This window comes from Agelaius tricolor, unplaced genomic scaffold, assembly GCF_023055355.1.
Source record: "Agelaius tricolor isolate 1412-34295 unplaced genomic scaffold, bAgeTri1.0.p SCAF_52, whole genome shotgun sequence".
Classification (NCBI taxonomy): Eukaryota; Metazoa; Chordata; class Aves; order Passeriformes; family Icteridae; genus Agelaius; species Agelaius tricolor.
The window spans coordinates 1897973-1924399 of NW_027269312.1; the positions used below are offsets into that span (position 1 = coordinate 1897973).

Consider the following 26427-nt stretch of genomic DNA (forward strand, 5'->3'; position numbering starts at 1 on the left):
CTCCTTACTTTTTGCCATGTCCCTCACCCACGGTTCCTGGCTCAGCAATCCCAGGGAGCACCTGAGCAGGGAATGGGTTGGGGGGACCCAGGGGAGGGGGAAAATGGGGAGAAGGAGGTGCAGGGAATGGTGGGGAGGCTGTGGGGGATGGAGGGGTTGGGCTGTGCCCCCTCAACACTTTCACTTTCCTTTTCCTGGACAAGAAGGAAGAGGCCGTTTGTGCTGAGAGTCAGATGGGAAAGGGGGGGTTCTGTCCTGGGGTGGCACATCCAGAGGCTCCTGTCCTGGGGGGATCCTGTCCCAGGGGGTGACACATCCTGGCATGGGGGGTCCTGTCCCAGGTGTGGCAGTTCCAGAAATGTCCCTGCACATTCCTGGCCGGGTGCCTGTCCCAGGGGTGGCACATCCTGGGGACCCCTGTCAATGCAAGGCTGGGGCCCAGCCATGGCCCAGCCCCACTGCACAGGGATGGCCATTGCCCAGCCCTGCTCTGCCCAGCCCCAGGTGGCAGCCAGCACCTGAGGGTCACCCCTGCCCCCTTGGCTTTGATTCTGGCAGCTTTAGAGCTGCTGCAGAGGTGAGAATTCTGTGGGGGAAAAAGGCCCTGCCTGTGGTTTGCTCAGCCCTGCAAGAAGCACAGAACCAAAAGGGAGCTCAAGCAGTGGCTCTGAGAGGGCCTTTGATGGTTTTCAGAGCAGGGCTGGCTGGAAACTGCCCCTGCAGGTTCAGCTGTGGGGGAACCAGTCCGGAAATGCAGGAATTGATCATTTTGTCCCTCTCAACAAGGGACTGAGAGAGCCCCAGTACTGCTGCAAATCCAACACTGATTTTCTCAACAAGCTGACCTGGACCCTCCTTCTGGAACAAAACCTGCAGCCCTTTGGAACCTCATGGAAAGAATGTTTGGGTTCCGGATCTGCACAGCAGAAGAGAGGGAAAAGTGTGGAAATATTGAGCAGGGGCTGCACACGAGGGGCTCGGGAACAGGGGTGTCACAGCAGGAGCAGGGAGTGCCCAGGCAGGGGAATTCAGGGCAGGCTGGAGTGGATTTACCAGGGAATCAGACCCTGAGGCACACAGGGGCATTTCCACAGATTCCTGTGCACTGACCCAAGCATGGACAGAGCTTGATCCCTTCCTCCATGGGAAGTCAATCAAGTTTCAGGGTGGGAACGAGCAAAATGGGAAGAGTTCCTTAATATGGCCCAAGAAAAGGCTTCCTTAGGGCTGGGTTGCTGCCCAGCAGGCAGGGAACAATCCCACGGAGCTGTTGGACACTCAGGGAGATTCCACCCTCTCTGTTATCCACAAGCAAACGCTGCTGTGGGATGGAGCAAAAGGAACCAAAAAGTCTCATTTCACTGTGATTTGTTTGTGGTTTTCTTGTGGTTTTTATATCCACTTATTTGGGAATAATAATTTCCCACTCTTGTTGGGAAAGCAATGATTAAAAGGATTCTATAAACCAGAGCATTTTATACCTTGTCAGTTTGATTTTTGAGGAGTTTGTTTTTTATTGGGAAAATAATGGTATAGGAAAAGATGTATGCCTTTTTTCTATGGCTGTATAATTTTGTCACAGTCAATTGGGCATCAAGTGTTTCCTGAGATTGCTAAGACAGGAAATTTGAGTGACAGGAAAAAGCCCAGGGGTGTGTGGGGCAGAGACCCAGAGCCTCCCAGGACAAGCCTGGGGTGCCCCAGGGTGGGCTCTGTGCTGGGCTCTGAGTCATCTCAAAATCTGAGACCAAAATATGACCCCAAAATTGTCCAAAGCAATTGGGCATTGGGGAATTCAACCAGCTTGATCCTGGGATTTACCATCATCAGGGCAAGGTCATAAAAGATGCCTCCTTAAGTTTGGGCACCCCAGAGGTCACAGGGCCCCACTGGGGACAGCAGGAATGCTCAAGGCCCACCCAGGACAGAGGACCCCAGGATGTGCCACCTCTGGGAAAGGAATCCCCAAGGATGTGGTACCCCCAGAACGAGGAGGAGCTCCCAGGGACAAGAGGCTGGGAAAAGACCTGGGTGTCAGCACAGCAGAGCTGCCCTTTTCCCTAAAGGCTGGACCCCTCTGGATGTGCCCCCTGGACAGAATTCATGTCCTTGCCTCAGCACAAACCGCTGCAGGAAAGAGAAAGAGTTGAGGGGTCACAGACAGGGAGCCCCATCCCCCACAGCCCTGAAACCACTGCCTGCACCCCCCAACCCCTTTTTTCCCTTCCTGGGATTCTCCCAGCTGTTCCCTGGGATGGTTCAACCAGGAAATGTGGGGAGACAGGAAGAAGCCCAGGGCTGTGTGGGGCAGGGACACAGAACCTCCCAGGAGAGCCATGGGGTGCCCAAGGGTGGGGAATGTGCTGGGCTCTGAGTCACCCCAAAATCTGAGGCACCCCATGAAGGAGCTGTGACCCCTGTTGCCACCCAGTCACTGCCCATCCCTGGCACTCCCATTCCCCTGTGGACCCAACCATAGGACCCCCATTGCCTTGGTCTCTCCTCCCTGGGGACCCCCATCCCAGGATTGACATTGCCCAGTACCACCAGTGCCTTGATCCCATCCCATGGGCTGCTTCTTCCCCCAGAACCCCTATTCCCAAGGGTCCCCTTCTTCCCCCTGCACCCCCAGCCCTGGCACCCACTTGCCATGACCCCAAATCCCTGGGGACCATGTTCCCACAGCACCCCCATCCCTGAATCCCCCCAGGCATGGAAACCCCAATTGCAGTGGACTCCCATTCTCCTGGACACCCATCCTTGGTTCCCCACATCCCTTGAGCCCCCCCACTCCTGGCAACAGCATCCCCCACCATGTCCCCAGGCTGTCCCCACCCTGCCCACAGCCTGTGCCCAGCTTGTGGCCACCCTGCCCCCACCAAGGGCCACCTACACATGGGGACGGACGTGACCTCGCTTGCTTCCCCTTCATCCAAAGAGCCGCCAACCAGGGGAGCGGTGGCCACAGCAGCGAGTGACAGCCAGTGCACATGGCTGGGGACACCGGGATGGCCGGGAAGGTGGCGCTGCTCCTGTGGGGTGAGTGCCCCGGGCTCAGGCCTGACACCCTGGGAATGGGGAGGGGAGGGGGCACAGGGGGGCTGTGAGGTCTCCTGGGGTCCTCAAGGCCAGCAGGACATGGAGCCCAGTGTGACCAGAGTTGTTGGGTGGCCATGGGGACAGGAACACGGGACACACACAGGGGAACTGGGATGTGGGGACAGGGACAGGAGGATGGAGTTGTGGGGACAAGGATGCTACAGAAGGAAACTTGGGGCTTGGGCAGCCGTGGGTACAGAGACGGGGGAAGAGGGACACAGGGATGCAGGGACAGGAACAAGGGGACAAGCACCATGTGCTTGAGCCATGGGGACAGGTGCCACCAAAATGGGACCATGGGCACAGGGTCATGGGAATGTGGCTATGGGTCTGGCAGGGATGACCTGTGCCAGCACAGGGGTCCCCATGCCTGACCATGAGTTGGCTGCTGTGTCCCTGTCCTCGAGACATCTGTGCCACACCAATGCCCCCACTGAGACCTTTTTCAGGGCAGCCCCCTCCCACCCTACCCCTGTGCCTCTGTCCCCACGGTGCCACCCCCACCCAGCCCTGTCCCTTCTCCCTTCCAGCCCAGACCCTTGGCCTCGCTGGTGAGTCCTCAGGGGATGCCATGGCCCCACCCCGCTGTCCCCAGCCCCACACTGGCCCTGGCAGGCTGGTGTCCCCTGTCACCCACAGGTGCCCAGACCACCCAGCTCCTGGTGGAGCCCCCCTGGAGGCCGGCGGTGCTGTGGGACCGGGTGACACTGACCTGCCAGGGCTTGGGGACTGCCGGTGCCACCACCTGGTACAGAAACGGGCAGCGCTGGGGGCAGCAGGGACGCACCAATGTCACTGTCACTATGAAAGGCATTTACCGCTGTGACAGACCTGGCACTGGGCTCAGCCCCCCTGTGATTGTCTCAGAAGGTGAGGGGGGTTTCGGTGTCCCCAGCCTTGCACCCACAGGCACCCCAAAGACTCTGGGTGGGCTCTGCTCCATGGGTCACCTCCTGTGTGACCAGAGCCCATCCCCTGCCCTGGGGACATCCAGAGCACCCCAGAGCGAGAGGACCCTGTTTGTGGAATTGATGACCTCCGGTGCACTGGGTGTGACTCAGTGAGGGTCCCAATGTCAGCGGGACCCTTGACATCCCTGTGATGTGATGAATCCCCTCTGTCCCCCAGATGATCTGGTGCTGCAGGTGCCGGCGCGGGCGCTGCTGGAGGGGGACACGGTGACACTGCGCTGCCGGGGCTGGCGGAACAGCACGGTCACCTCGGTGTCCTTCTACCAGGAGGGGAAGGAACTGGGGGTGTTCCCCAATGTCACTGAGCTGTCCCTGTCCCCTCTGCAGCTGAGCCACAGTGGCCACTACAGCTGCAGGGGCAAGGTGGGATCCTGGGGGTGGAGGGAGTCACCACCAGTGACAGTGACAGTGCACGGTGAGCACCACAAAGTCCCCACCCCAACACCCCCACAGCCCCTCCCCAGGGACTCGGGGCCAAAATTCCCTCTCCCCTCTCCTTCCCAGAGCTCTTCTCAGTGCCAGTGCTGGAGGGTCCCCCCGAGCCCATCCTGGGGGCCCCCCTGACTCTCAGCTGCCTCAGCACCCCCAGCCCCCTGCAGCCCCGAGCCCCCCTCCTGCACGTGTTCTACCGGGATGGGAAGATGGTGGGAGACCCGCAGGGGTCCCCACAGCTGCTGGTGCCTGCCCTGGGGGTCTCCCACTCGGGGAATTACAGCTGCTAGCTGCACCCTGAGGTGGGGGGATGTGGGGAAAAGCAGCACCAGGCTCCATGTCATGGTGCACAGGGAGTGCGGGATGGGCACAGGGAGCCCCCACAGACACCTCGGGTCCCCTGTTTGGGCATCTTCAAGTCCCCAACAAAAATTTCCTTGCTCCTTCTATTACTTCCCTTGTGCCCACACCCTTCTGTGTTATGACCCCATTCCTGACATCCCCCATCACACCAGTCCCCCATCCCTGTCCCCCCACACCGGCTGCCAGCCCCACCCTGTGCCCTCAGCCCTGTCTCTGTCCCCGCAGTGCCCGTGGCCAATGCCACCATCACCCCCGGTGTCCTGGACGTGACACAGCAGGACACAGGGACACACAGTGACACAGGTGGGGTCCCACAGGGTAACCAGGGAGTGCAGAACCCCTGGGGTGATGGGTGACCCTGATGTGTCCCCCTCTTTTTCTTGCAGTGGCCGCAGGGGTTGGTGGGGCCCTTTTGTTCCTGCTCCTGCTCGTGGGTGTCATTGTGGCCTGGAACTGGTGGCACCGTGTGGGTGGGTGACAATGGGGGGACGGGGGTCCCAGGCGACTGTAGAGGCCCCCATAATTGGGAAGCAAGAGAGTGGCATTCACAATCCCAGTGTTGTGACATTGGCTGGGGGTGCTGTAGAGCTTGGGGAGGTGCAGGAGGGTTGTTCAGGGATGTTGAGGGTTCTTTCAGGGGCCTTGGGGGTGTTTGGGGGGTCTCTGTCCCTCTTGGGCTTTGGGTACTTAAGCCTGAGTTGATTTGGGGTACGGAGGATGTTCATGAATTCTGGGGGGCTCCAGGAATGCATGGGGGTCCTGTTGAAGATTGAGGGTCCCATGGGAGTTCAGGAATCCTGAGAGCAGTCAGGGCCCTGGGGACCCCACAGTCACCCCTCCCCTCTTTCCTCTGCAGCTGCCAGGAAGAACCAGGAAAGGTGAGTGGGGAGCTCAAACCACGCGCTCCCTATTTTCCACAACCCCCAAGACCTCCCATTCCCTCCCTCAAAACCCCTTTGTTCCCTCAGGGCCCCCCCGGATCCCCCGGCCCCCCCAGAGGAGGGGGAGGTGCTGTACACACACGTCGTGGTCACCAAGAGGGCAGGGGGTGAGTACGGGGGGGACACACGCAGAGGGACACGTCACCCACCAGTGTCACCCCACCCAGATCCCACAGCCCGTGTCTCTCGCAGCGTCCCCCCGTGCCACCACCCTCCAGCATCCCCAGGTGACCAACGCGGAGCTGCGGGGACCCCAGGGGCGACCGCGGGAACCCGGTGACATCTATGGGAATGTGCTGTGACACTGGGGGGAACTGGGGGCACTGGGGGTCCCCACCCATGGGCACCCACTCGTGTCTGTGCTGCCACTAAAAAACTGCCCCAATCCCTCCCTGTGGGGGCACAAAGATGCCAAAGGGCTGAGAGAAGAACAATTTCCTGCAACAGCAATGAGAGAGAATAAAACCAACAGCAACAGCAACAAGGTTCAGTGTCCAAATTGTCACACAAGGAACAATTTCCAGGGAAAGCCCCCAAAAAGGAACAAATGCCAGACAGTTCCTGCCAGCACGTTTCCTCCACCAGAGGAACCTGGCAGGGCTCTGGACCTTCCTTGCTCTGATGGCCAAAGTGGCCTTCAGGAGGCTCTGGATTCTCTTGTTCCCTGTCCAAAACTGTCCTCTGCCCTGTTCCCCACACGAGGATGTCACCAAGGCCCTGTGGGAATTCCAGAACCCCCTCCATTCCCAGGGCAGTCGGGATCAGGCCATGGCACAGGGCGGGGTGTCAGAGACAGGAAAAGTTTGATGTCTGGAGATATTTTGGAACACCTGTGTGTACCAGGGGTGGGTCAGGCCTTGCTTTTGGTGAGATGGGGCCCCGTCTGTCCCTCAGTCTGTCAGCCATGTCACACTGGGGACAGTGGGATGCTCTGGCAAAGCCACCTCCTGAGTGGCCGTGTGACCAGGAGTGCCAGCTATGGAGAGGGCCCTTGGTGGCCCAGCTGCCTTAAAGGACAAAGCATGAGGTGGCCAAGTCCCTGACCGTGTCTTCTCTTGGGGTGTCTGTCCCAACCACACTGGAACCCAGCAGCTGGCAACTCATTTAAATGAGAAATATCTACCAAGGAAAGTGAGGATGTTCCTGGAATGGTAGGAAGACCCATGTCTAAAAATCTTTTTAATTTGAAAAATGATGGGTCTTCCAGGCAAAAGTTTTGGAAAAGGAATAACAGCTCTTTACTGGGAAATTTATAAACCAGAAGAGAACAAACAACACAAACCCAGAACTTTCGCTCCCGCTCAGCGCTGTTGGTTTTTGTGGCAGTTATAACCGCGGCCAGCAGGGGGCGCTGCAGGGAGCACTCCCGGCCAGCAGAGGGCGCCCCGCTCCAGCTCCATCCCCTCAGGGGCCATGGCGGCCTCGGGCGGGAGGCAGGAGGGCAAATCGCTCCTTTTGCAAACTCACGGCCACCAATCGGTCCCGGCACCACCACCGGCAGCGGGCAGAAGCCGCCAAGGCAGCAGGTTGGATCCCAGTGCCCACTGGCAGCATAGCAGTGTCCCAGGGCCAGGCACACGCCGTGCACAACACCCGCGACCGCTCTCCATGATCTCGAATGGAAGGAAGGCAGCGCCTGACCCCAGGCAGGTCTCGGGTCCACAACAGCACCTCTGGTGGCTTTACACCACAATTCCTGCAAACCTTCAGCCTTTCACTCAGGTGAGGAGGGCAGGGATGGAGCAGCTTTGGGGACACCTGGAATCCAGGCAAGGGACACTCCCCACAGCCTTTCCATGACCACAGGCAGATCCACTGACTGATATTTCCATACATTTCTCTCTTATCTGCCCACTACAATCCAAATCCAAGCATTCTTTCCATGCGGATCCTGAGGGCTGCAGGTTTGGTTCAAGGACAATGGTCAAGCTCCAGTTCTTGAGCAGATTGTTGTAGGATTTGCAGTTGTTCTGGGGCTCTGTCAGTCCCTTCCCAAGAGGAAGAAATGATCAATTGCTGGACTGGTTCCCTCTCAGCTGCCCCTGCAGGGGCGGTTTCTAGCCAGCCCTTCTATGAAAAATATCAAAGGCCCTAGCAGAGCCACTGCTTGTACTCTCTTTGGGTTCTGTGCTTCTTGCAGGGCTGAACAAACCCCAGGCAGGGCCTTTTTCCCCCCACAGAATTCTCACCTCTGCAGCAGCTCTAAAGCTGCCAGAATCAAAGCCAAGGGGGCAGGGGGGACCCTCAGGTGCTGGCTGCCACCTGGGGCTGGGCAGAGCAGGGCTGGGCAATGGCCATCCCTGTGCAGTGGGGCTGGGCCATGGTTGGGCCCCACCCTTGGGTGGCCTCTGGCTTCAAGGAGCAGGAGTCTGGGAGTTCCTTCCTGCCCAGGGGCTCCATTCCCCAGCTGCTTTTGCTGGCTCAGATCCTGCAGGGGACGAGCAAGAATGGACAAGTCTGGACCCCTCCGAATCTGCCATGCTCCAGGACAGGAGCCCCTTGTCCAGCATGTGTCCCCCTGGGACAGGATCCCCCCAGGACAGGAGCCCCCTGGATGTGCCCCCCCCAGGACAGAACCCCCCCTCCATGTGACAAACGTGTCAAACAGCCTCTTCCTTCTGCCGCAGTACAGAGAAAGTGAAAGCGTTGGGGCGGTAAAAGCTGCACTCCCCCATCTCCCAAAGCCTCCCCAGCCCATTCCCTGCTCAGGTGCCCCCCAGGATCATCAAGGCACAAACTGGGGGTTTCTGAAATTGAGGGGTAAAATGGTGAAAATGGAATAAATAGAGGGAAAAGTCACTGGGGTCTGGAGGGGCACAGACCCAGAGCCCCTCGGGATCTGTCTGTGGTAATCCCCACGCCGCCGGCACCTTGTGGGGGCTATGTTGAGCTCTGGATCACCCCAAAATCTGAAGCACCCAGGGAAGGAGCTGCAACCCATGGGCTCACCCAGCCGCTGCCCATCCCTGGCACCCCCATTCTCTGGGAACCGAAACATGGGACCCCCATTCCTTATGTTCCACCTTCTCTGCAACCCCCATCCCAATACTGACATTCCCCAGGATCTCCATGGCCCGGGACCCCATTTCCAAGGAAACCCCTCCCATTCATTCCATCCCCTGAAATCCTCCTAGAACCCACCATTCCCCCATCCCATGAACTCAATTCCCTGGAGCCCATATTCTCCTGGGACTCCCATCCCTGAGTCCCCCCAGCTATGGGGACGCTCATTCCCATGGCAGACCCATCGCCGGACATTCCCCCTCCTCACCACCCCATTTCCCAGTGACCCCATTCCTACCTCCCTAAACCCACCGAGCCCCCCACTCCTGGGAACCCCATGTCCTACTTTGTCCCACCCACCTGTGTCCCCAGCCTGTCCCCACTCTCCCCACCCCTCCAGGTACCACCTACGCATGAGGGCGAGACCTGACCTCGCTTCCTTCCCCTTCATCCGAAGAGCCGCCAGCCAGGGGAGCGGTGGCCACAGCAGCGAGTGACAGCCAGTGCACATGGCTGGGGACACCGGGATGGCCGGGAAAGTGGCGCTGCTCCTGTGGGGTGAGTGTCCCGGGCATGGGCCTGACACCCCGGGGATGGGAAGGGGAGGGGGCACAGGGGGGCTGCAGGGTACTCTGGGGTCCCCAATGGCAGCAGTGCCAGTCCATGTTACCCACAGTGGACCTTGGTGGCACTGGGGATGTAGGGCAGCTTTGGGGACAGGAATAGGGGGGCAGGAATTTGGGAATGGGGATGTGGGCACATGAATGAGGGGACTGGCACCTTTGGGTTTGGGTAGCTCTGGGGATAGGGACAAGGGAACTGGGATGCAGGGACAGAAAGCGACAAGCACCGCGAGGATGTGGCCATGGGGATGGGATCATGGGGATGGGATCATGAGCTGGTGGGGGTGACCTGAGCCAGCATGGGCTGTTTCTGTGGTGTCCTCGTGCCAGGGGTGTCCACAGTGTCCCCATGTTCTGCCTCAGCCCAGGGTGGCCTCAGTGTCCCTGTTCCCAAGGTGTCTGTGCCACAGGGATTTGGTGCACCGGTGGCTGTGACACAGACATGTCCCCCTGCCTCTCCAAATCTTTTTGAGACCACCCACACACACTTTCCCACAAGAAATGCTGTCCCAACAGGGACAGTTTTTGGGGACAGCCACCACACCCTGTACCCTGGTGCCTCCTTCCCTGCAGTGCCACCCCCACCCAGCCCTGTCCCTTCTCCCTTCCAGCCCAGACCCTCGGCCTCTCTGGTGAGTCCTTAGGGGATGCCATGGCCCCACCCCACTGTCCCCAGCCCCACGCTGGCCCTGGCAGGCTGGTGTCCCCTGTCACCCACAGGGGCCCAGACCACCCAGCTCCTGGTGGAGCCCCCCTGGAGGCCGGCGGTGCTGTGGGACCGGGTGACACTGACCTGCCAGGGCTCGGGAAGCGCCGGTGCCACCACCTGGTACAAGGATGGGCACCGCTGGGGGCAGCAGGGACGTGACCGCCTCAGTGTTACCGAGAGTGGCATCTACACATGTGACAGACCCAGCATCAGGTGCAGCCCCCCCGTGACAGTCTTAGATGGTGAGGGTGGATCTTTAATGATCAGGGTGGCCCCTGAGAGGTCAGGGTGGGCTCCACTCCATGGGAGGCCTCACACCCCTCATGTGGCGAGAGCCTGTGCCCTGCACACAGGGACATCCCAGTGCAGCCCAGTGCACTCCAGAGCACCCAGATGTCCCTGGTGCTATGGGCACCCACCTCAGAATGGCCTCATCAGTAAAATGTGACCTTCCTGTCCCACAGACCCACTGCTGCTGCAGGTGCCAGCACGGGCACTGCTGGAGGGGGACACAGTGACACTGTGCTGCCGGGGCCGGCAGGAAAACCATCTCAGCAGGGTGCGATTTTACCGGGATGAGAAGGATCTCGGGGGGTCCCTCAGGGGAACTGAGCTGTCCCTGTCCCCCCTGCAGCTGCACCACAGCGGCCGCTACCGATGTGAGGGCTTGGTGGGGTCTTGGCTGTCCCGGTCAGCAGCAGTGCCAGTGACAGTGCATGGTGAGCAACCCCATGGCTGGAACTCCAGTATCTTGACAACCCCAAAGCCACTTCCCAGTGGATTCAGAGCCACAGTCCTCACCTCCCCTCTCCTTCCCAGAGCTCTTCTCGGTGCTGGTGCTGCGGGGTTCCCCCAAGCCCACCCAGGGGTCCCCTCTGACTCTCAGCTGCCTCAGCACCCCCAGCCCCCTGCGGCCCCAAGCCCCCCTCCTGCACGTGTTCTGCCAGGACAGGCAGGTGGTGGGGGACCCGCAGGGGTCCCCGCAGCTGCTGGTGCCCGCCCTGGGGGTCTCCCACTCGGGGAATTATGGCTGTGAGGTGCACTTCCAGGGTGGGGCTGTGTGGAAGAGCAGCGCCCGCCTCCGCGTCACGGTGCACAGTGAGTGCGGGGATGGGCACGGGGAGCCCCCACAGCCTCCTTGGGTCCCCCACACTGCCTGGCATCGCCCAGCCCTCCCTGATGCCTGCTCTGGGCTACCCAACTTTTCCCGGATCCCTCCCTGGCTCCCACCATCCTTTCTTGGGTCCCTCACCAGGTTCACTGCACGTACATGGGTACCCCCATCCTTCCCTGGCACCGTTTCCATGTCCTGCCATTGCTGCCCTGGATCCTTCCCCCAATCCCCCCATTCCTGGCTCGTGTTTCCCTCCATCCCACATTGGGTCCCCTCACCCCTCCCTGGGTCCCATCACCCCTCTCTGAGTTCTCCGCACATTCCCCAGATCACACCCTCCCCTCCCAGGGTCCCCTTACCTGCCCTGGTGTTGCCCACCTCCCTCTCCTGGTGTTCCCTCCCGGACCCCCCCCATCCCTCAGGGTTCTTTTCTAAGCACTGCCCCCCCCCCCCCCCCGGCCCCCCATGTCTGCGCCCGCTCTCCATCACTGGAGTTCCCCTGCCCCTCCCTGAACCCCCTGGGTCCCTCACTGTTCCCTGGTGTCCCCCTCTCCTGCAGGGGTCCCGCTCTCGGGGGTGTCCCTGTCAGTGCAGCCCCCTGGGGCACAGGTGGCACTCGGGGACAGCCTGGTGCTGAACTGCTCAGTGACCATGGGGACAGGTGCCCTGTCCTTCTCCTGGCACCGGGAGGGCTCGGGGGCACTGCCTGGCACCAGCCCCCACCTGGAGCTGCGCCACATTAGGGACAATGACAGCAGCCAGTACCGGTGCCGGGTCAGCGACGGGGACAGCACGGCTGAGAGTGACCCCCTGAATGTCACCGTCCTGGGTGAGCGGGACACTCGAACTGGGGATGACCGCACCCAGAACACTCCCATCCCACCCTGCCATTTGTCAGCCCTGTCTGTGTCCCCACTATGCCCGTGGCCAATGCCAGCATCACCCCCAGTCCCCTGTCACACCAGGTGCATGCAGGTGACAACGTGACCCAGCACTGCTCGGTGCAGGTGGGCTCAGCCCCTGTCATCTTCACCTGGCTGCACAATGGACAGGAGGTGTCCTGGGGTCCCCTCCTGGAGCTCAGGGACATCAATGTGGGACATTCGGGCACCTACCAGTGCATGGCCACCAACCAGCTGGGACAGGACGGGCACCGCATGTTCCGGGCACTCAGCCCTGAGCTGGCCCTGGAGGTGACACCTGGCTCACCCTGGGTCACAGGTGGGGTCACATAGGGTCACCAGTATGTTCAAGACCCCCTGGGTTCAGGGTGACCCCAATGTGTCCCCTCTGTCCCCAGCAGTGGCTGTGAATGTCGGCAGGACCCTCCTGTTCCTGCTCCTGCTCCTGGCTGTCATCGGGGGCTGTCACTGCTGGCACCGCCAGGTTGGTGACAATGGGGGGGATGGGGGTCCTGGAGTGAGGGGAAGCCCCAGAATGGTGGCAGAGATCGGCAGCACCCAGGGCCCCTGAGCTGGGGGACACTGAGCCTGCAGTGACCTCGGCTGGGGATCCTGGGGGATGTGGGAGCAATTTGGAGGGTCTTGGTTGGGCTCCAGGGTCATTGCTGGGTGGGCTTTGTGGCACATTGGGGTGGCACTGGGAGCTCCTGAAGGATTTGGGGAGCTCCTGGATGTCTGTGCAGGGATGTTGGGGGATCTTTCTGGGGTCCTATGGGAGTTTGGGGGTGCCCATCCCTGCCAGGCTTGGGGTTCTGGGGGCTCAGAGGGTTGGGGGCACCAGGAGGACTGGAGGCACTGCAGTGATGCAGAAGTTCTGGGGTGTTCAGTGGTGCTCAGAGTCTCCGGAGGGAGTCAGGGATCCATCGGGAATTGGGGCTGCAGTGGGGATTTGCGGGTCCCGTGGGTGGTTGGAGCTGCAAGGTCTCAGGAAGGTCACCCCCTCCCCTTTCCCTTGCAGCTGCCAGGAAGCTCCAGGACAGGTGAGTGGGGGGCTCAGGCTGGAACTCCCCTTTCCCCCTCCCCAGACACCACCCAGGCCCCCCCTTATCCCCACAGGACGCCCCTGTGGAGGAGGGGGCTGTGCTCAACACCCACATCAGGGGCACCGAGTGGGCAGAGGGTGAGTACAGGGGGGGACAGGGACACATCACCCACAGGTGTCACCCCCCCAACCAGATCCCCACAACCGGTGTCTCTCTCAGGGCCCTCACGGGTGTCCCCCAGCCCTGCCCCACCTCAGGATCCACAAGTGACCAACACGGAGCTGTCGGGACCCCACGAGGGACAGTGGGACCCCTGTGACTACGATGATGTGCTGTGACACTGGGGGCACTGGGGGCATCGATTCCCCTCAGGGGTCTCTTCTTCCTCTTCACAGCACCCCACAGGGCTCCTCATTCCCCCTCCCAGAGCCAGGGGGGCACACAATGTTTTTCCCTCTTATTGTACACAAAGTGACACGTTTGATTAAACTGTGTGAGAAACAAGGCTCACTCTTTAAAATTTGTAAATGTTTAATAAGGGATAAAAGGGACAGTAAACAGTGGGCTGGGTGCTTGGCAACTGCCAGAGGCCTACAGTTAACTACAACAATGCTCCTTACATACCTTTTCATTGTATTGGATAAATACATACTCAGGAGGGTTATACATATTTAAACACTCTTTCCAGTTTACATGTTCTGGGAATTCTTTTCCTTAGTTTGACCCTTGATTAATTTTCATAAAGTACACACCATACTGTAGATTAAATTTAAATATTTTCTATTCTCACAAGTCCCCCCTGTTCTGTGGTTTGACAGTTCTTGATAAATGAAGGGTCACTGGTAAATTCCTCTTTGCATTCTCTTTTTTGATGTTTATTTACTCACTACTTTTCAATGTGTTCTTCTCATACAGATAAGATAATCCACTAGTACATTAAATTAACATTAGTTATTTCACAAAATTATCTGAGTTATTCTCACCATTGTCAGTTACACAAAGAAAGGTATTAGCTACTTCTGCAACAGTTAATGTTGTAAAACACAGCCCATTGTCTTTACCTTGATACTTTGTGAGTGCCTAAACTAGAATATATTTATTACACTATAAATATATATTTTACACAGGGATTAGGGTAAAAGGCTGACAAAAATTGTAGTGTATCAAAAGCAGTTAAAAAGTGATTACAAACTGTATTATACCAAAATAATTTGGAAAAACCAATATAGTAGTGAAAACCAATGACTACATAGTTATTCATAACAGGGAGAAGGTGTATGGAAGGGTTTATTTGATTTCTTCTTATCCTGTTCTGATTTTGTCAGCAATAAATTCAATTCATATCTCTAATTCCGAGGCAGTTTTGCCCATGACAGGATTTGATGAGTGATCTCTCCTGGTCCTTGTCTCAACCCAGGAACCTTTCATTCAATTTTCTCTCCCCATCCAGGTGTGGAGGGCAGTGAGAGAGCGGCTGTGGTGGGTGCGGGGCATCCGGGCACTGTCCATCCATGGCAAGGCAGGGAGGAGGAGGAGGGTCCAGGCCAGGTTGTTGAGCAGCTTGGTGTGGGATTGGCAGTAGTTCTGGGGCTCTCCCAGACCCTTGGGGACAGGGACAAAGTGATCAATTGCTGCATTTCCAGACTGGTTCCCTCTCAGCTGCCCCTGCAGGGGCAGTTTCCATCCAACCCTGCTCTGGAAACCATCAAAGGCCCTCGCAGAGCCACTGCTTGGGCTCCCTTTGGGTTCTGTGCTTCTTGCAGGGCTGAACAAACCCCAGGTAGGGCCTTTTTCCCCCACAGAATTCTCACCTCTGCAGCAGCTCTAAAGCTGCCAGAATCAAAGCCAAGAGGGCGGAGGGGACCCTCATGTCCTGGCTGCCACCTGGGGCTGGGCAGAGCAGGGCTGGGCAATGGCCATCCCTGTGCAGTGGGGCTGGGCCATGGCTGGGCCCCACCCTTGGGTGGCCACTGGCTTCAAGGAGCAGGAGTCTGGGAGCTCCTTCCTGCCTGGGGCTCCATTCCCCAGCTGCTCTTGCTGGCTCAGATTCAGCAGGGGACGAGCAAGAAAGGAGAAGTCTGGACCCCTCCAGAGCTGTCATCCCCCAGGACAGGAGCCCCTTGCCCAGCATGTGTCCCCTGGGACAGGATCCCCCCAGGACAGGAGCCCCCTGGATGTGCCCCCCAGGACAGAACCTGCCCCCCCTCTCCCCCCCGTGTGACACTCAGCACAAACGGCCTCTTCCTTTTTCTGCAGCAGAGAGAAAGTGAAAGTGTTGGGGAGGGCACAGTTGGACACCCCCATCCCCCACAGCCTCCCCAGCCCTCCCTGCAGACCCCTCACCCCTGCTTCCCCCACCCTGGGCTTTCCCAGCCCATTCCCTGCTCAGGTACCCACCAGGATCATCAGGGCACAAACTGGGGACTTGTGAAATTGAGGGGTAAAATGATGGAAATGGAAAAAAAGAGAGGGAAAAGTCCCTGGGGGCTGGGGGGACACAGACCCAGAGCACCTCAGAGTCTGTCTGGAGTGACCCCCGGGCTGCCAGCACCTTGTGGGGGCAGGAGGGGGCCCTGGGTCACCCCAAAATCTGAGGCACCCAGGGAAGGAGCTGTGAACCACGGGCTCACCAAGCCACTGCCCATCCCCGTGACCTCCATTCCCCTGGAAATCAAATCATGGGACCCCCATTTCTTGTGTCCCTCCCCTCTGCAACCCCCATCCCAGTACTGACATTCCCCAGGATCTCCATGGCCCAGCACCCTACTCCCAAGGAACCCTCTCCAGTTCATTCCATCCCCTGAAATCCTCCTTTCCCCAGGACCTTGATTCTTCCAGGACCTCCATTCCCACAGGATCCACTATTCCCCCAGCATCCCCATCCCATGACCCAAAATCCCTGGAGCCCACGTCCCCCTGGGACTCCCATCCCTGACTCCCCCCAGCTCTGGGCACCCCCATTCCCATGGCACCCCCATTCCCAGTAACTCCCCCAGTTCAGGACCGCCATTCCCTGGCACCCCATCCCTGGCTCCCCAAACCCCTGAGCTCCCCACTCGTGAGAAACCCATGTCCCACTTTGTCCACCCAGCCTTGTACCCAGACTGTTTGCACCCTTCCCACAGCTGTCCCCATGGCCACATCCCCATGATCCTGTGCTTGTGGCCACCCAGCCCCCACCAGAGGCCACCAACACATGAGGACAAGACCTGACCTCACTTGCTTCCCCTTTGGCCAAAGAGCCACCACCGGGGGGACAGGGACAGCCACCCCTGGCAGCGAGTGACAGCCAGTGCACATGGCTGGGGACACCGGGATGGCTGGGAAGGTGGCGCTGCTCCTGTGGGGTGAGTGCCCCAGGCACGGGCCAGACACCCCAGGGATAGGGAGGGGAGGGGGCACAGGGGGGCTGTGGTGTCCTCTGAGGTCCCCAAGGCCAGCAGAGCCAGAGCATGAGGTCACTGGAGCCATGGGGTGGCTGGGGGACAGGGGAAGGGGGACAGGACTGTGGGGACAATAACAGGGGGTCAGGGATTCGGGGAGGCAACATGGGGCAGGTGGGGGTGACCTGTGCCAGCACGGGGTGGCTGTGACATCCCCAGTTCAGGGGTGCCCACAGTGCCCCATGTCCTGCCTGAGCAAGGGGTGCCCGCAGTGTCCCTGTCCCCAAGGGGTCCATGTCACACAAGGACACTTTGGGCACATCCCCCACGCCCCCTATCCCTGTGCCTCTGTCCCCATGGTTCCACCCCCACCCAGCCCTGTCCCTTCTCCCTTCCAGCCCAGACCCTCGGCCTCGCTGGTGAGTCCTCAGGGGATGCCATGGCCCCACCCCACTGTCCCCAGATCCACACTGGCCCTGGCAGGCTGGTGTCCCCTGTCACCCACAGGTGCCCAGACCACCCAGCTCCTCGTGGTGCCCCCCTGGAGACCAGCATTGCTGTGGGAACGGGTGACACTGATCTGTCAGGGCTTGGGGACCGCTGGTGCCACCACCTGGTACAAGGACGGGCAGCGCTGGTGGCAGCAGGGACGTGACCACCTCATTGTCACCGAAGGTGGCACCTACACGTGTGACAGACCTGGCACCGGGCACAGCCCTACGGTGACAGTCTTACATGGTGAGGGGGGTTTGGATGTCCCCAGCCTGGCACCCACAGGGACCCCGACAGTTCTGGTTGGACTCCGCTCCATGGGTCACCTCCTGGTGTGACCAGAGCCCATCCCCTCCTCTGGGGACAACCCAGACCATCCCTGTGCAAGGAGACTTCTCTCTCACAATGGGCGGCTCCTGGTGCCTCCTGGTACATTCATGACCCTCCTGATGGCCCTGGTGTGACAGGACCCCTCTGTCCCTCAGGCTGGCTGGTGCTGCAGGTGCCAGCACGGACGCTGCTGGAGGGGGACACGGTGACACTGCGCTGCCGGAGCTGGCAGAACAAACCACTCACGGATGTGTACTTCTACCATGATGGGAAGAAGCTGGAGGGGCTCCATGATGGGACTGAGCTCTCCCTGTCCCCTCTGCGGCTGCACCACAGCGGCCGCTACCACTGCACGGGCTGGGTGGCGTCACAGAGGAGAGATTCAGAGACGGTGACAGTGACAGTGCACAGTGAGTGCAAGGATGGGGACAGGGAAGCCCAACATCCTCTGAGGGTTTCCCCAGCACTGCCTGAATCCTTCATCCCTCCCTTTACTCCTCTCTGGGTCACCCCAAATTTCCCAAGTCCCTCTTGGTTTCCCCCATGACTGCCCAGTTCCCCCTGCACATCCCTCATCCCTCTCTTTGTCCTCCCCAGCCCTCCCTGGATTCCCCACTGCTTCCAAGGTCCCTGCTCTACCCTCTGGTCTCTGTGCCTTCCCTGGGTCCTCCCGCCCATCTCTAAACCCCAAATCATTCTCTGAGGCTCCTCAGTCTCTCGTCTGGTTCCCCATCCCTGCCTGGGTCTCTCCCCCTTTCCACAGGGTCTCGCCATTGTCCCCAGGTCCCAACGTGCCTCCCAGGGTCCCCTTCTGCTCACTGGGATCCTCCCTGCTCCCCTCCAATCCCCTTCTTTCCCCTCCATGTCCTCCACCCCTCCGGGGTCCCCAGTCCCTCACTGTCCTCCTGCAGGGGTCCTGCTCTCGGGGGTGTCCCTGTCAGCACAGCCCCCCGGGGGACAGGTGGCACTTGGGGACAGCCTGGTGCTGAGCTGCACGGTGGCCACGGGGACAGGTGCCCTGTCCTTCTCCTGGCACCGGGAGGGCTCGGGGGCACCGCTGGGCATTTCACCCCGCCTGGAGCTGCACCACATTGGGGACAATGACAGCGGCCAGTACCGGTGCCGGGTCAGCGACGGGGACAGCATGGCCGAGAGTGACCCCATGAATGTCACCGTCCTTGGTGAGCGGGACCCTCGGGCTGGGGATCACCACACCCATGGCACCCTCATCCCACCTTTCTTTGTGCCAGCCCATTCTCTGTCCCCACAGTGCCTGTGGCCAATGCCACCATCACCCCTGGTCCCCTGTCACACCAGGTGCATGCAGGTGACAACGTGACCCTGCACTGCTCGGTGCAGGTGGGCTCAGCCCCTGTCACCTTCACCTGGCTGCACAATGGGCAGGAGGTGGCCCAGGGTCCCCTGCTGGAGCTCAGGAACATCGATGTGGGACATTCGGGCACCTACCAGTGCATGGCCACCAACCAGCTGGGACAGGACAGGCACCGCGTGTTCCGGGCACTCAGCCCAGAGGTGGCCCTGGAGGTGACACCTGGCTCACCCTGGGTCACAGGTGGGGTCCCACAGGGTCACCAGGGAGTGCAGGACCCCTGGGGGGATTGGTGACCCTGATGTGTCCCCCTCTGTTTCTTGCAGTGGCTGCAGGGGTCGGTGGGGCCCTTTTGTTCCTGCTCCTGCTCGTGGGTGTCATTGTGGCCTGGCACCGCTGGCACTGTGTGGGTGGGTGACAATGGGGGCGACGGGGGTCATGTAGAGAGGTGGGAAGGGCCCCACAGAAGGGGGGCCATAGGGCGGCACCCACAGCCCCTGACTTGGGAGGGGCTGAGCCCCCAGTGTCCATGGCTCAGATCCCTGGGAGCTGTTGGAGGGTCCTGCAGGGATGTTGGGGGTTCTATCAGGGGTTCCCCTCCCTGCCAGGCTCGGGGTTCTGGGGGCTCAGGCTGCTGGTGCAAGTGGGGGCGCATCAGGGATACTGGGGGGCCTGGGGAGGATTGTGTGTCTGGTTGTGGTTCAGCATTCCCAGGGGCGGATGGGAGCCCCTGGGTCTCCAAAGTCACCTCTCCAGTTTTCCTTTGCAGATACCAGGAAGCACCAGGAAAGGTGAGTGGCAGGCTCCAGCCATGATACACCTTTTACCCAAACCCCCAGCACCTCCCATCCCCTTCCACACATCCCCTTATTCCCACAGGGCCCCCCAAGACCCGCTGGAGGATCCTCAGGCAACATACATGGAGCTGCAAAGGCAACCATGGGAGCCCAGTGACATCTATGACAATCTACACCAAAAGTTGTGATGCTCTGGGAAGCAGGAGGCACTGGGTGACACTGGGGGTGCTCCCTCCATGGCTCCTGTGGTTGCCCATCCTTCCAAGGGAGGTGGTCATGGGTCAGGGGGAGGCTACACAGGGCACCCTGTGCTCCCCATTCCCCCTCCCACTACCCTTCTCCCATCCCACTGTAAAAGGTGGAGTCGGGGAGGATTCTTGCTGAAAGGTTTCTCAGATGAAAATGAAGCACAAACACGGCAATATTATATCTGAGAACTGTTTATTGATAAAGGAGGGTAAGGGTTCTTACCAAAGGGGAAGAGAAGGGAGTAGAAAGGGAAAAGGACAGAGAGAGAAACAGAAGACAGGGACAGCGTTACCGCAAGAAGCCCGGGCGCTCTGTGGGCATCAGCTCGGCAGATGGAGTGTGTGTGCTGCAAGCCAGGGCGAGCCCACATGGCTTTTGTGAGTGGCTGGGCGTGATTTCCAAGGACGGCACCTGCGTGTCTCTGGCATTGCGAGCGATGGCTGCAGGTGCTGCTGCGGGCTGGCTGCGGGCTGGTGCTGGGCACTGGTGGCTCTGGGCTGGCTGCCGCGGGCTGGGGCTGCCGTGGGCAGGTGCAGCAGGCTCGGGGCTGTGGGCAGTGTGGGAAACGCGGCAGAGGCGGCGGGTGGGTGCAGGCAGCATCCGCTCCATCGGGGAAGCAATGAAGGAACGTCCAGGAGGAGCAGGAATGAGCTGCCTCGGGGAAGCAGCGAAGCAGGGAAGAACGGGTGCGGACAGGGAAGAAGGACCACCGGGAGGAAAAGGTGAGGAGGAGGAGTATCGGTGATATTTTTGCCTGACAACTGGGAGGAGTGATGCATCTGACTCCATCTTTTCAGAAGGCTAATTGTTTACTATATTATACTCTATTATTCTATGCCATATTACATTACATCTAAACTGAATCTGCCAAGCACTCAACTGCACTCCACTGCACACAATCTCATGACTGTCAGCCAACAGTCCCCACACACACACACCTGGATTCAATTGGTCAGTGAATCAAAACACTCACACCAGAATCCAATTACCAATTCCCTTCAGGTAAACAATCTTCCACAATGCATTCCACTTGTGAAAATCACAGGAGCAGTAAATGAGATAAGAACTCTTTGGATCATTCTTTGCTTCTCTCACTGCTTCTCCCAGGTTCCGAGAATGTGATCCCACAGGGGAGGAGGGCCAAGCTGACCCTCTGAGCAAGCCCCTGATCCCTCCAAGAAACCCAAAGCAAAACGCTCCTTTTGTGTCACAGTTTGCTGCTTTGATTTGCAAAGGCTCCTCCCACAGCCGGATTTCCTGGGCATTTTTTCACAGACATTTTTCCCGGGCATCTGTCCCACCAGCCAGTGTGGGTCACTCACAGCCAGATCACTGAAGCTTTCTCTCCCCTGATTCTCTTTTGTGTGATGCCTCGCCAGGGACAGGGTTCCCAGCACATGGACAACCACAGAGTAATTATTCAGTCATGTGTAGCATATGTTAAGACATAAATCAAATTCAGATTTGTTCCTCTTAACCCCAGTGTGCTTAGTGGCTCTGCAATCCCCCTCCCAGTGCTCCCACTAAGGTGGCTTACTGGTGGCCGTCCCAGTTCCAAAGGGGTGCAGGACCTGGTTCCCTGCTCCTGGGATAAAAATGCAACTCTTTTGTTAAACAGGCAGAAATGGTGTTTCTTTGTTCTGCTCTGTCAAGGAAGCTGAACAAGGTGGGAACCTCCATTGGAATGGAAAATACAACCCCCCTCACTCTGAATTATTGTAACATTGAAATTACAGGGCTTTTAGGCAAAGATGTGGGAACAGGAAGAGGAGTTCTTTACTGGTATGTACTGTGAGAAACAAGTTAATGGAAGCTGACTTATGCTGGGTATTATATGAATTGATATTACATTATTGATGATATTGTTGATTAAATATTGTGATGTTTTTAGTGTTGGGACAGTGATGTGTATTGTGGAGTGGCTGATGTTGTTGGGGTGTCCATTTAATACTGGGGCCCAGCCGGGGCCCAGCCATGGCCCAGCCCCACTGCACAGGGATGGCCATTGCCCAGCCCTGCTCTGCCCAGCCCCAGGTGGCAGCCAGCACCTGAGGGTCCCCCCTGCCCCCTTGGCTTTTATTCTGGCAGCTTTAGAGCTGCTGCAGAGGTGAGAATTCTGTGGGTGGAAAAAGGCCCTGCCTGTGGTTTGCTCAGACCTGCAAGAAGCACAAAGCCCAAAGGGAGCCCAAGCAGTGGCTCTGCGAGGACCTTTGATGGTTTTCAGAGCAGGGCTGGCTGGAAACTGCCCCTGCAGGTTCAGCTGTGGGGGAACCAGTCCGGAAATGCAGCAATTGATCATTTTGTCCCTCTCAGCAAGGGACTGGGGGAGCCCCAGTACTGCTGCAAAGACAACAACTCTCTGCTTAACAAGCTGAAGTGGGCTTTCATTTTGAACAAAACCTGCGGCCTTCTGAAACCTGATGGAAAGAATGTTTGGCCTCAGGCTGTGGTCATCAGATAAGAGAGAAAAGTGTGGAAATATCGAGCAGGAACTCTGGCCATTGTGGGGAGTGACCCTGTCTGGATTCCAGGTGTCCCCAAAGCTGCTCCATCCCTGCCCTCCTCACCTGTGTGAAAGGCTGAGGGTTTGCAGGAATTGTGGTACAAAGCCACCAGAGGTGCTGTTGTGGACCCGAGACCTGCCTGGGGTCAGGCTCTGCCTTCCTTCCATTCGGGATCATGGAGAGCAGTCGCGGGTGTTTCACAGGGCGTCTGCCTGCCCCGGGACACTGCTACGCTGCCAGTGGGCACTGGGATCCAACCTGCTGCCTTGGCGGCTCCTGCCCGCTGCCGGTGGTGGTGCCGGGACCGATTGGTGGCCGTGAGTTTGCAAAAGGAGCGATTTGCCCTCCTCCCTCCCGCCCGAGGCCGCCATGGCCCCTGAGGGGATTGAGCTGGAGCGGGGCGCCCCCTGCTGGCCGGGAGTGCTCCGTGCAGCGCCCCCTGCTGGCCGCGGTTATAACTGCCACAAAAACCAACAGCGCTGAGCGGGAGGGAAAGTTCTGGGCTTGTGTTGTTGGTTCTGTTCTGCTTTACAAATTTCCCGGTAAAGAGCTATTATTCCTTTTCCCACATTTTGGCCTGCAAGCCTCATCATTTTTCAAATTTAAAAAATTTTAGACATGGGTCTTCTTTCCATTCCGAGAAAATTCCCTCTTTCCGTGACAGAGATTTCTCATTTAAATGAAAGCCTTGACCCACCCCTGCCAAACACAGCTGTTCCAAAATGTCTCCAGTCATCAAATTTTCCTGTCTCTGACAATCCGCCCTGTACCATGGCTTGATCCCGACTACCCTGGCAATAGGGGAGACTCCAGAACGCCCACAGGGCCTTTGTGAGATCATCGTGAGGGGAACACAGCAGAGGAGAGGTTAGGGACCGGGAACAAGAGAATCCAGAGCCTCCTGAAGGCCGCTTTGGCCACCAGAGCAAGCAAGGTCCAGGGCCCTACCAGTTCCTCTGGTGGAGAAACGTGCTGAGGGAAACATCTGGGGTTTGTTCCTCGTTGTGGCTTTCCCTGGAAATCGGTCCTTGCGTGACCATTTGGACTCTCAGCCTTGTTGCGGTTGCTGTTGGTTTCATTCTCTCTCATTGCTCTTTCAGCAAATTGTTCTTCTCTCAGCTCTTTGGCATCTTTGTGCCCCCACGGGGAGCAGGAGGGGCAGCTTTTAGTGGCAGCACAGACACGAGAGGGTGCCCATGGGTGGGGACCCACAGTGCCCCCAGTTCCCCCCAGTGTCACAGCACATTCCCATAGATGTCACCGGGTTCCCGCGGTCGCCCCTGGGGTCCCCGTAGCTCCGCGTTGGTCACCTGGGGATGCTGGAGGGTGATGGCACAGTGGGATGCTGCGAGAGACACGGGCTGTGGGATCTGGGTGGGGTGACACTGGTGGGTGACGTGTCCCTCTGCGTGTGTCCCCCCCATACTCACCCCCTGCCCTCTTGGTGACCACGACGTGGGTGTACAGCACCTCCCCCTGCTCTGGTGGGGCCGGGTGATCCGGGGGGGGCCCTGAGACAATAAAAGGGATGTGGGGGAGGGAATGGAGGTCTTGGGGGTTGTGGTAAAAGGGGAGAGTGTGGTTTGAGCCCCCCACTCACCGTTCTTGCTGCTTCCTGGCAGCTTCAAAGCAAAGAGGGGAGGGGTGACTGTGGGGGTGACTGTGGGGGTTCCCAGGGCTCTGACCCCTCTCAGGATTGCTGAACCCCCACAGGACCCTCAATTTTCCTCAGGACCCCCAAACATCTCTGGAGCTCCCAGAATCCATGAACCTCCCCAGTGCCCCCTACCAACTCAGCCTCAATATCCAAAGCCCAGCAGGGATAGAGACCCCCCCAATTACCCCCAGGGCCCCTGAAAGAACCCCCAACATCCCCACAGGACCCTCCAGCACCTCCCCAAACCCCATCAGCACCCCCAGCAAAGGTCACAAATATGGGGCTGTGCGTGCTGCCCTATTGCTCCCCAACTTTGGGGGTCTCTACAGCTCCCTGGGACCCCTGTCCCCCCATTGTCACCCACCCAGGTGGTGCCACAGGCGCCAGGCTACAATGACACCCATGAGCAGGACTAGGAACAAAAGGGCCCCACCGACCCTTGTGGCCACTGCAAGTAACAGAAGGGGACACATCAGGGTTACCCTGAACCCTGGGTGTCCTGCACTCCCTGATGACCCCGTGTGGCCCCACCTTTGTTGCAGTGTCACAGCCACGAGCAGCTCAGTGCTGGGTGCCTGGAACACGCAGTGCAGGTCCAGCTGGTTGGTGGCCACACACCAGTAGGTGCCCAAATGTCCCACATTGATGTCCCTGAGCTCCAGGAGGGGACCCCGGGCCACCTCCTGGCCATTGTGCAACCAGGTGAAGGTGAGAAGGGCTGAGCCCACCTGCACCGAGCAGCGCAGGGTCACCGTGTCCCCCTCCAGCAGCGCCTGCGCAGGCACCTGCAGCACCAGCCCGTCTGGGGGACAGAGGGATCCTGTCACATCCCATGGCACCAAGACCTCCCCACTGGGTCACACCCAGTGCACCAGGGGTTCCCAATGCCAACACTGGGATCCCCCCGGTCTGGGATGCTCTGGAATGTCCCCAGAGCAGGGGATGGGCTCTGGTCACACAGGAGGTGACCCATGGAGCAGAGCACACCCAGAGCCCTTGGAGTCACTGTGGGTGCCAGGCTGGGGACACCCAAACTTCCATCACCATTTAAGACAGTCACAGGGGGGCTGAACCTGGTGCCAGGTCTGTCACACTCACAGGTGCCACTCTCGGTGAAAGTGAAATGGTCAGGTCCCTGATGCCCCCATCGCTTCCTGTCCTTGTACCAGGTCGTGGCACCAGCGGTCTCCAAACCCTGGCAGGTCAGTGTCACCCGGTCCCACAGCATCACAGGTCTCCAAGGCGGCTCCACCAGGAGCTGGGTGGTCTGGGCACCTGTGGGTGACAGGGGACACCAGCCTGCCAGGGCCAGTGTGGGGCTGGGGACAGCGGGGTGGGGCCATGGCATCCCCCGAGGACTCACCAGCGAGGCTGAGGGTCTGGGCTGGAAGGGAGAAGGGACAGGGCTGGGTGGGGGTGGCACCATGGGGACAGAGGCACCGGGGCATGGGGTGTGGGGGATGTGCCCAAAGTGTCCTTGTGTGACATGGACCCCTTGGGGACAGGGACACTGCGGCCACCCCTTGCTCAGGCAGGACATGGGGACACTGTGGGCACCCCTGAACTGGGGATGTCACAGCCACCCCGTGCTGGCACAGGTCACCCCCACCTGCCCCATGTTGCCTCCCCAAATCCCTGAACCCCTGTTATTGTCCCCACATTCCTGTCTCCCTTCCCCTGTCCCCAAAGCCACCCCACGACCCCAGTCACCTCATGCGCTGGTTCTGATGGCCTTGGGGACCTCTGGGGACCCCACAGCCCCCCTGTGCCCCCTCCCCTTCCTATCCCTGGGGTGTCAAGCCCATGCCCGGGGCACTCACCCCACAGGAGCAGCGCCACCTTCCCGGCCATCCCGGTGTCCCCAGCCATGTGCACTGGCTGTCACTCACTGCCGGGGGTGGCTGTCCCCTGGGTGAAGGCTCTTTGGATGAAGGGGAATGAAGCAAGGTCAGGTCTTGTCCTCATGTGTTGGTGGCTCCTGGTGGGGACAGGGTGGCCACAAGCACAGGATCATGGGGATGTGGCTGTGGGGACAGGCTGTGGGCAGGTTGGGAACGGGATGGGGACAAGGCTGGGTGGGACACAGCGGGACATGGGGTTCCCACGAGTGGGGGATTTGGTGGGTTTGGGGACCCAGGTATGGGTGTCCAAGGGAATGGGGGGTTCCCAGGGATGGGAGGGCACTCAAGGATGGGAGTCCCAGGGGAAAGTGGGCTCCAGGGATTTGGGGTCATGGGATGGGGACGCTGGGGGAATGGGGGGCCCTGTGGGAATGGGGGTCCTGGGAGAATCAAGGTCCTGGGGGAAGGAGGGTTTCAGGGGATGGAATGAACTGGAGAGGGTTCCTTGGGAATGGGGTCCTGGGCCATGGAGATCCTGGGGAATGCCATTACTGGGATGGGGGGCCCAGGCAAGGTGGGACATAAGGAATGGTGCTTCCATGTTTGATTTCAAGGGGAATGAGGGTGCCAGGGATGGGCAGTGG

The 26427-nt window shown here is 59.3% G+C and overlaps 1 protein-coding gene and 1 pseudogene across 1 annotated transcript; both read left to right on the forward strand.

Annotated features, from left to right (window-relative positions):
• Nucleotides 1-1904: 1904 nt before the first annotated feature.
• On the forward strand, nucleotides 1905-13538 carry LOC139604555 (Fc receptor-like protein 2; annotated as a pseudogene).
• Nucleotides 13539-16516: 2978 nt separating this feature from the next.
• Nucleotides 16517-19720, forward strand: LOC139604556 (Fc receptor-like protein 3). The gene is made up of 8 exons (XM_071455682.1): nucleotides 16517-16547; nucleotides 17091-17321; nucleotides 17561-17815; nucleotides 18317-18586; nucleotides 18676-18978; nucleotides 19062-19145; nucleotides 19505-19526; nucleotides 19615-19720. The coding sequence occupies exons 1-8, from the start codon at nucleotides 16517-16519 to the stop codon at nucleotides 19718-19720; spliced, it is 1302 nt and encodes a 433-aa protein (XP_071311783.1).
• The last annotated feature ends 6707 nt before the right edge of the window (nucleotides 19721-26427 follow it).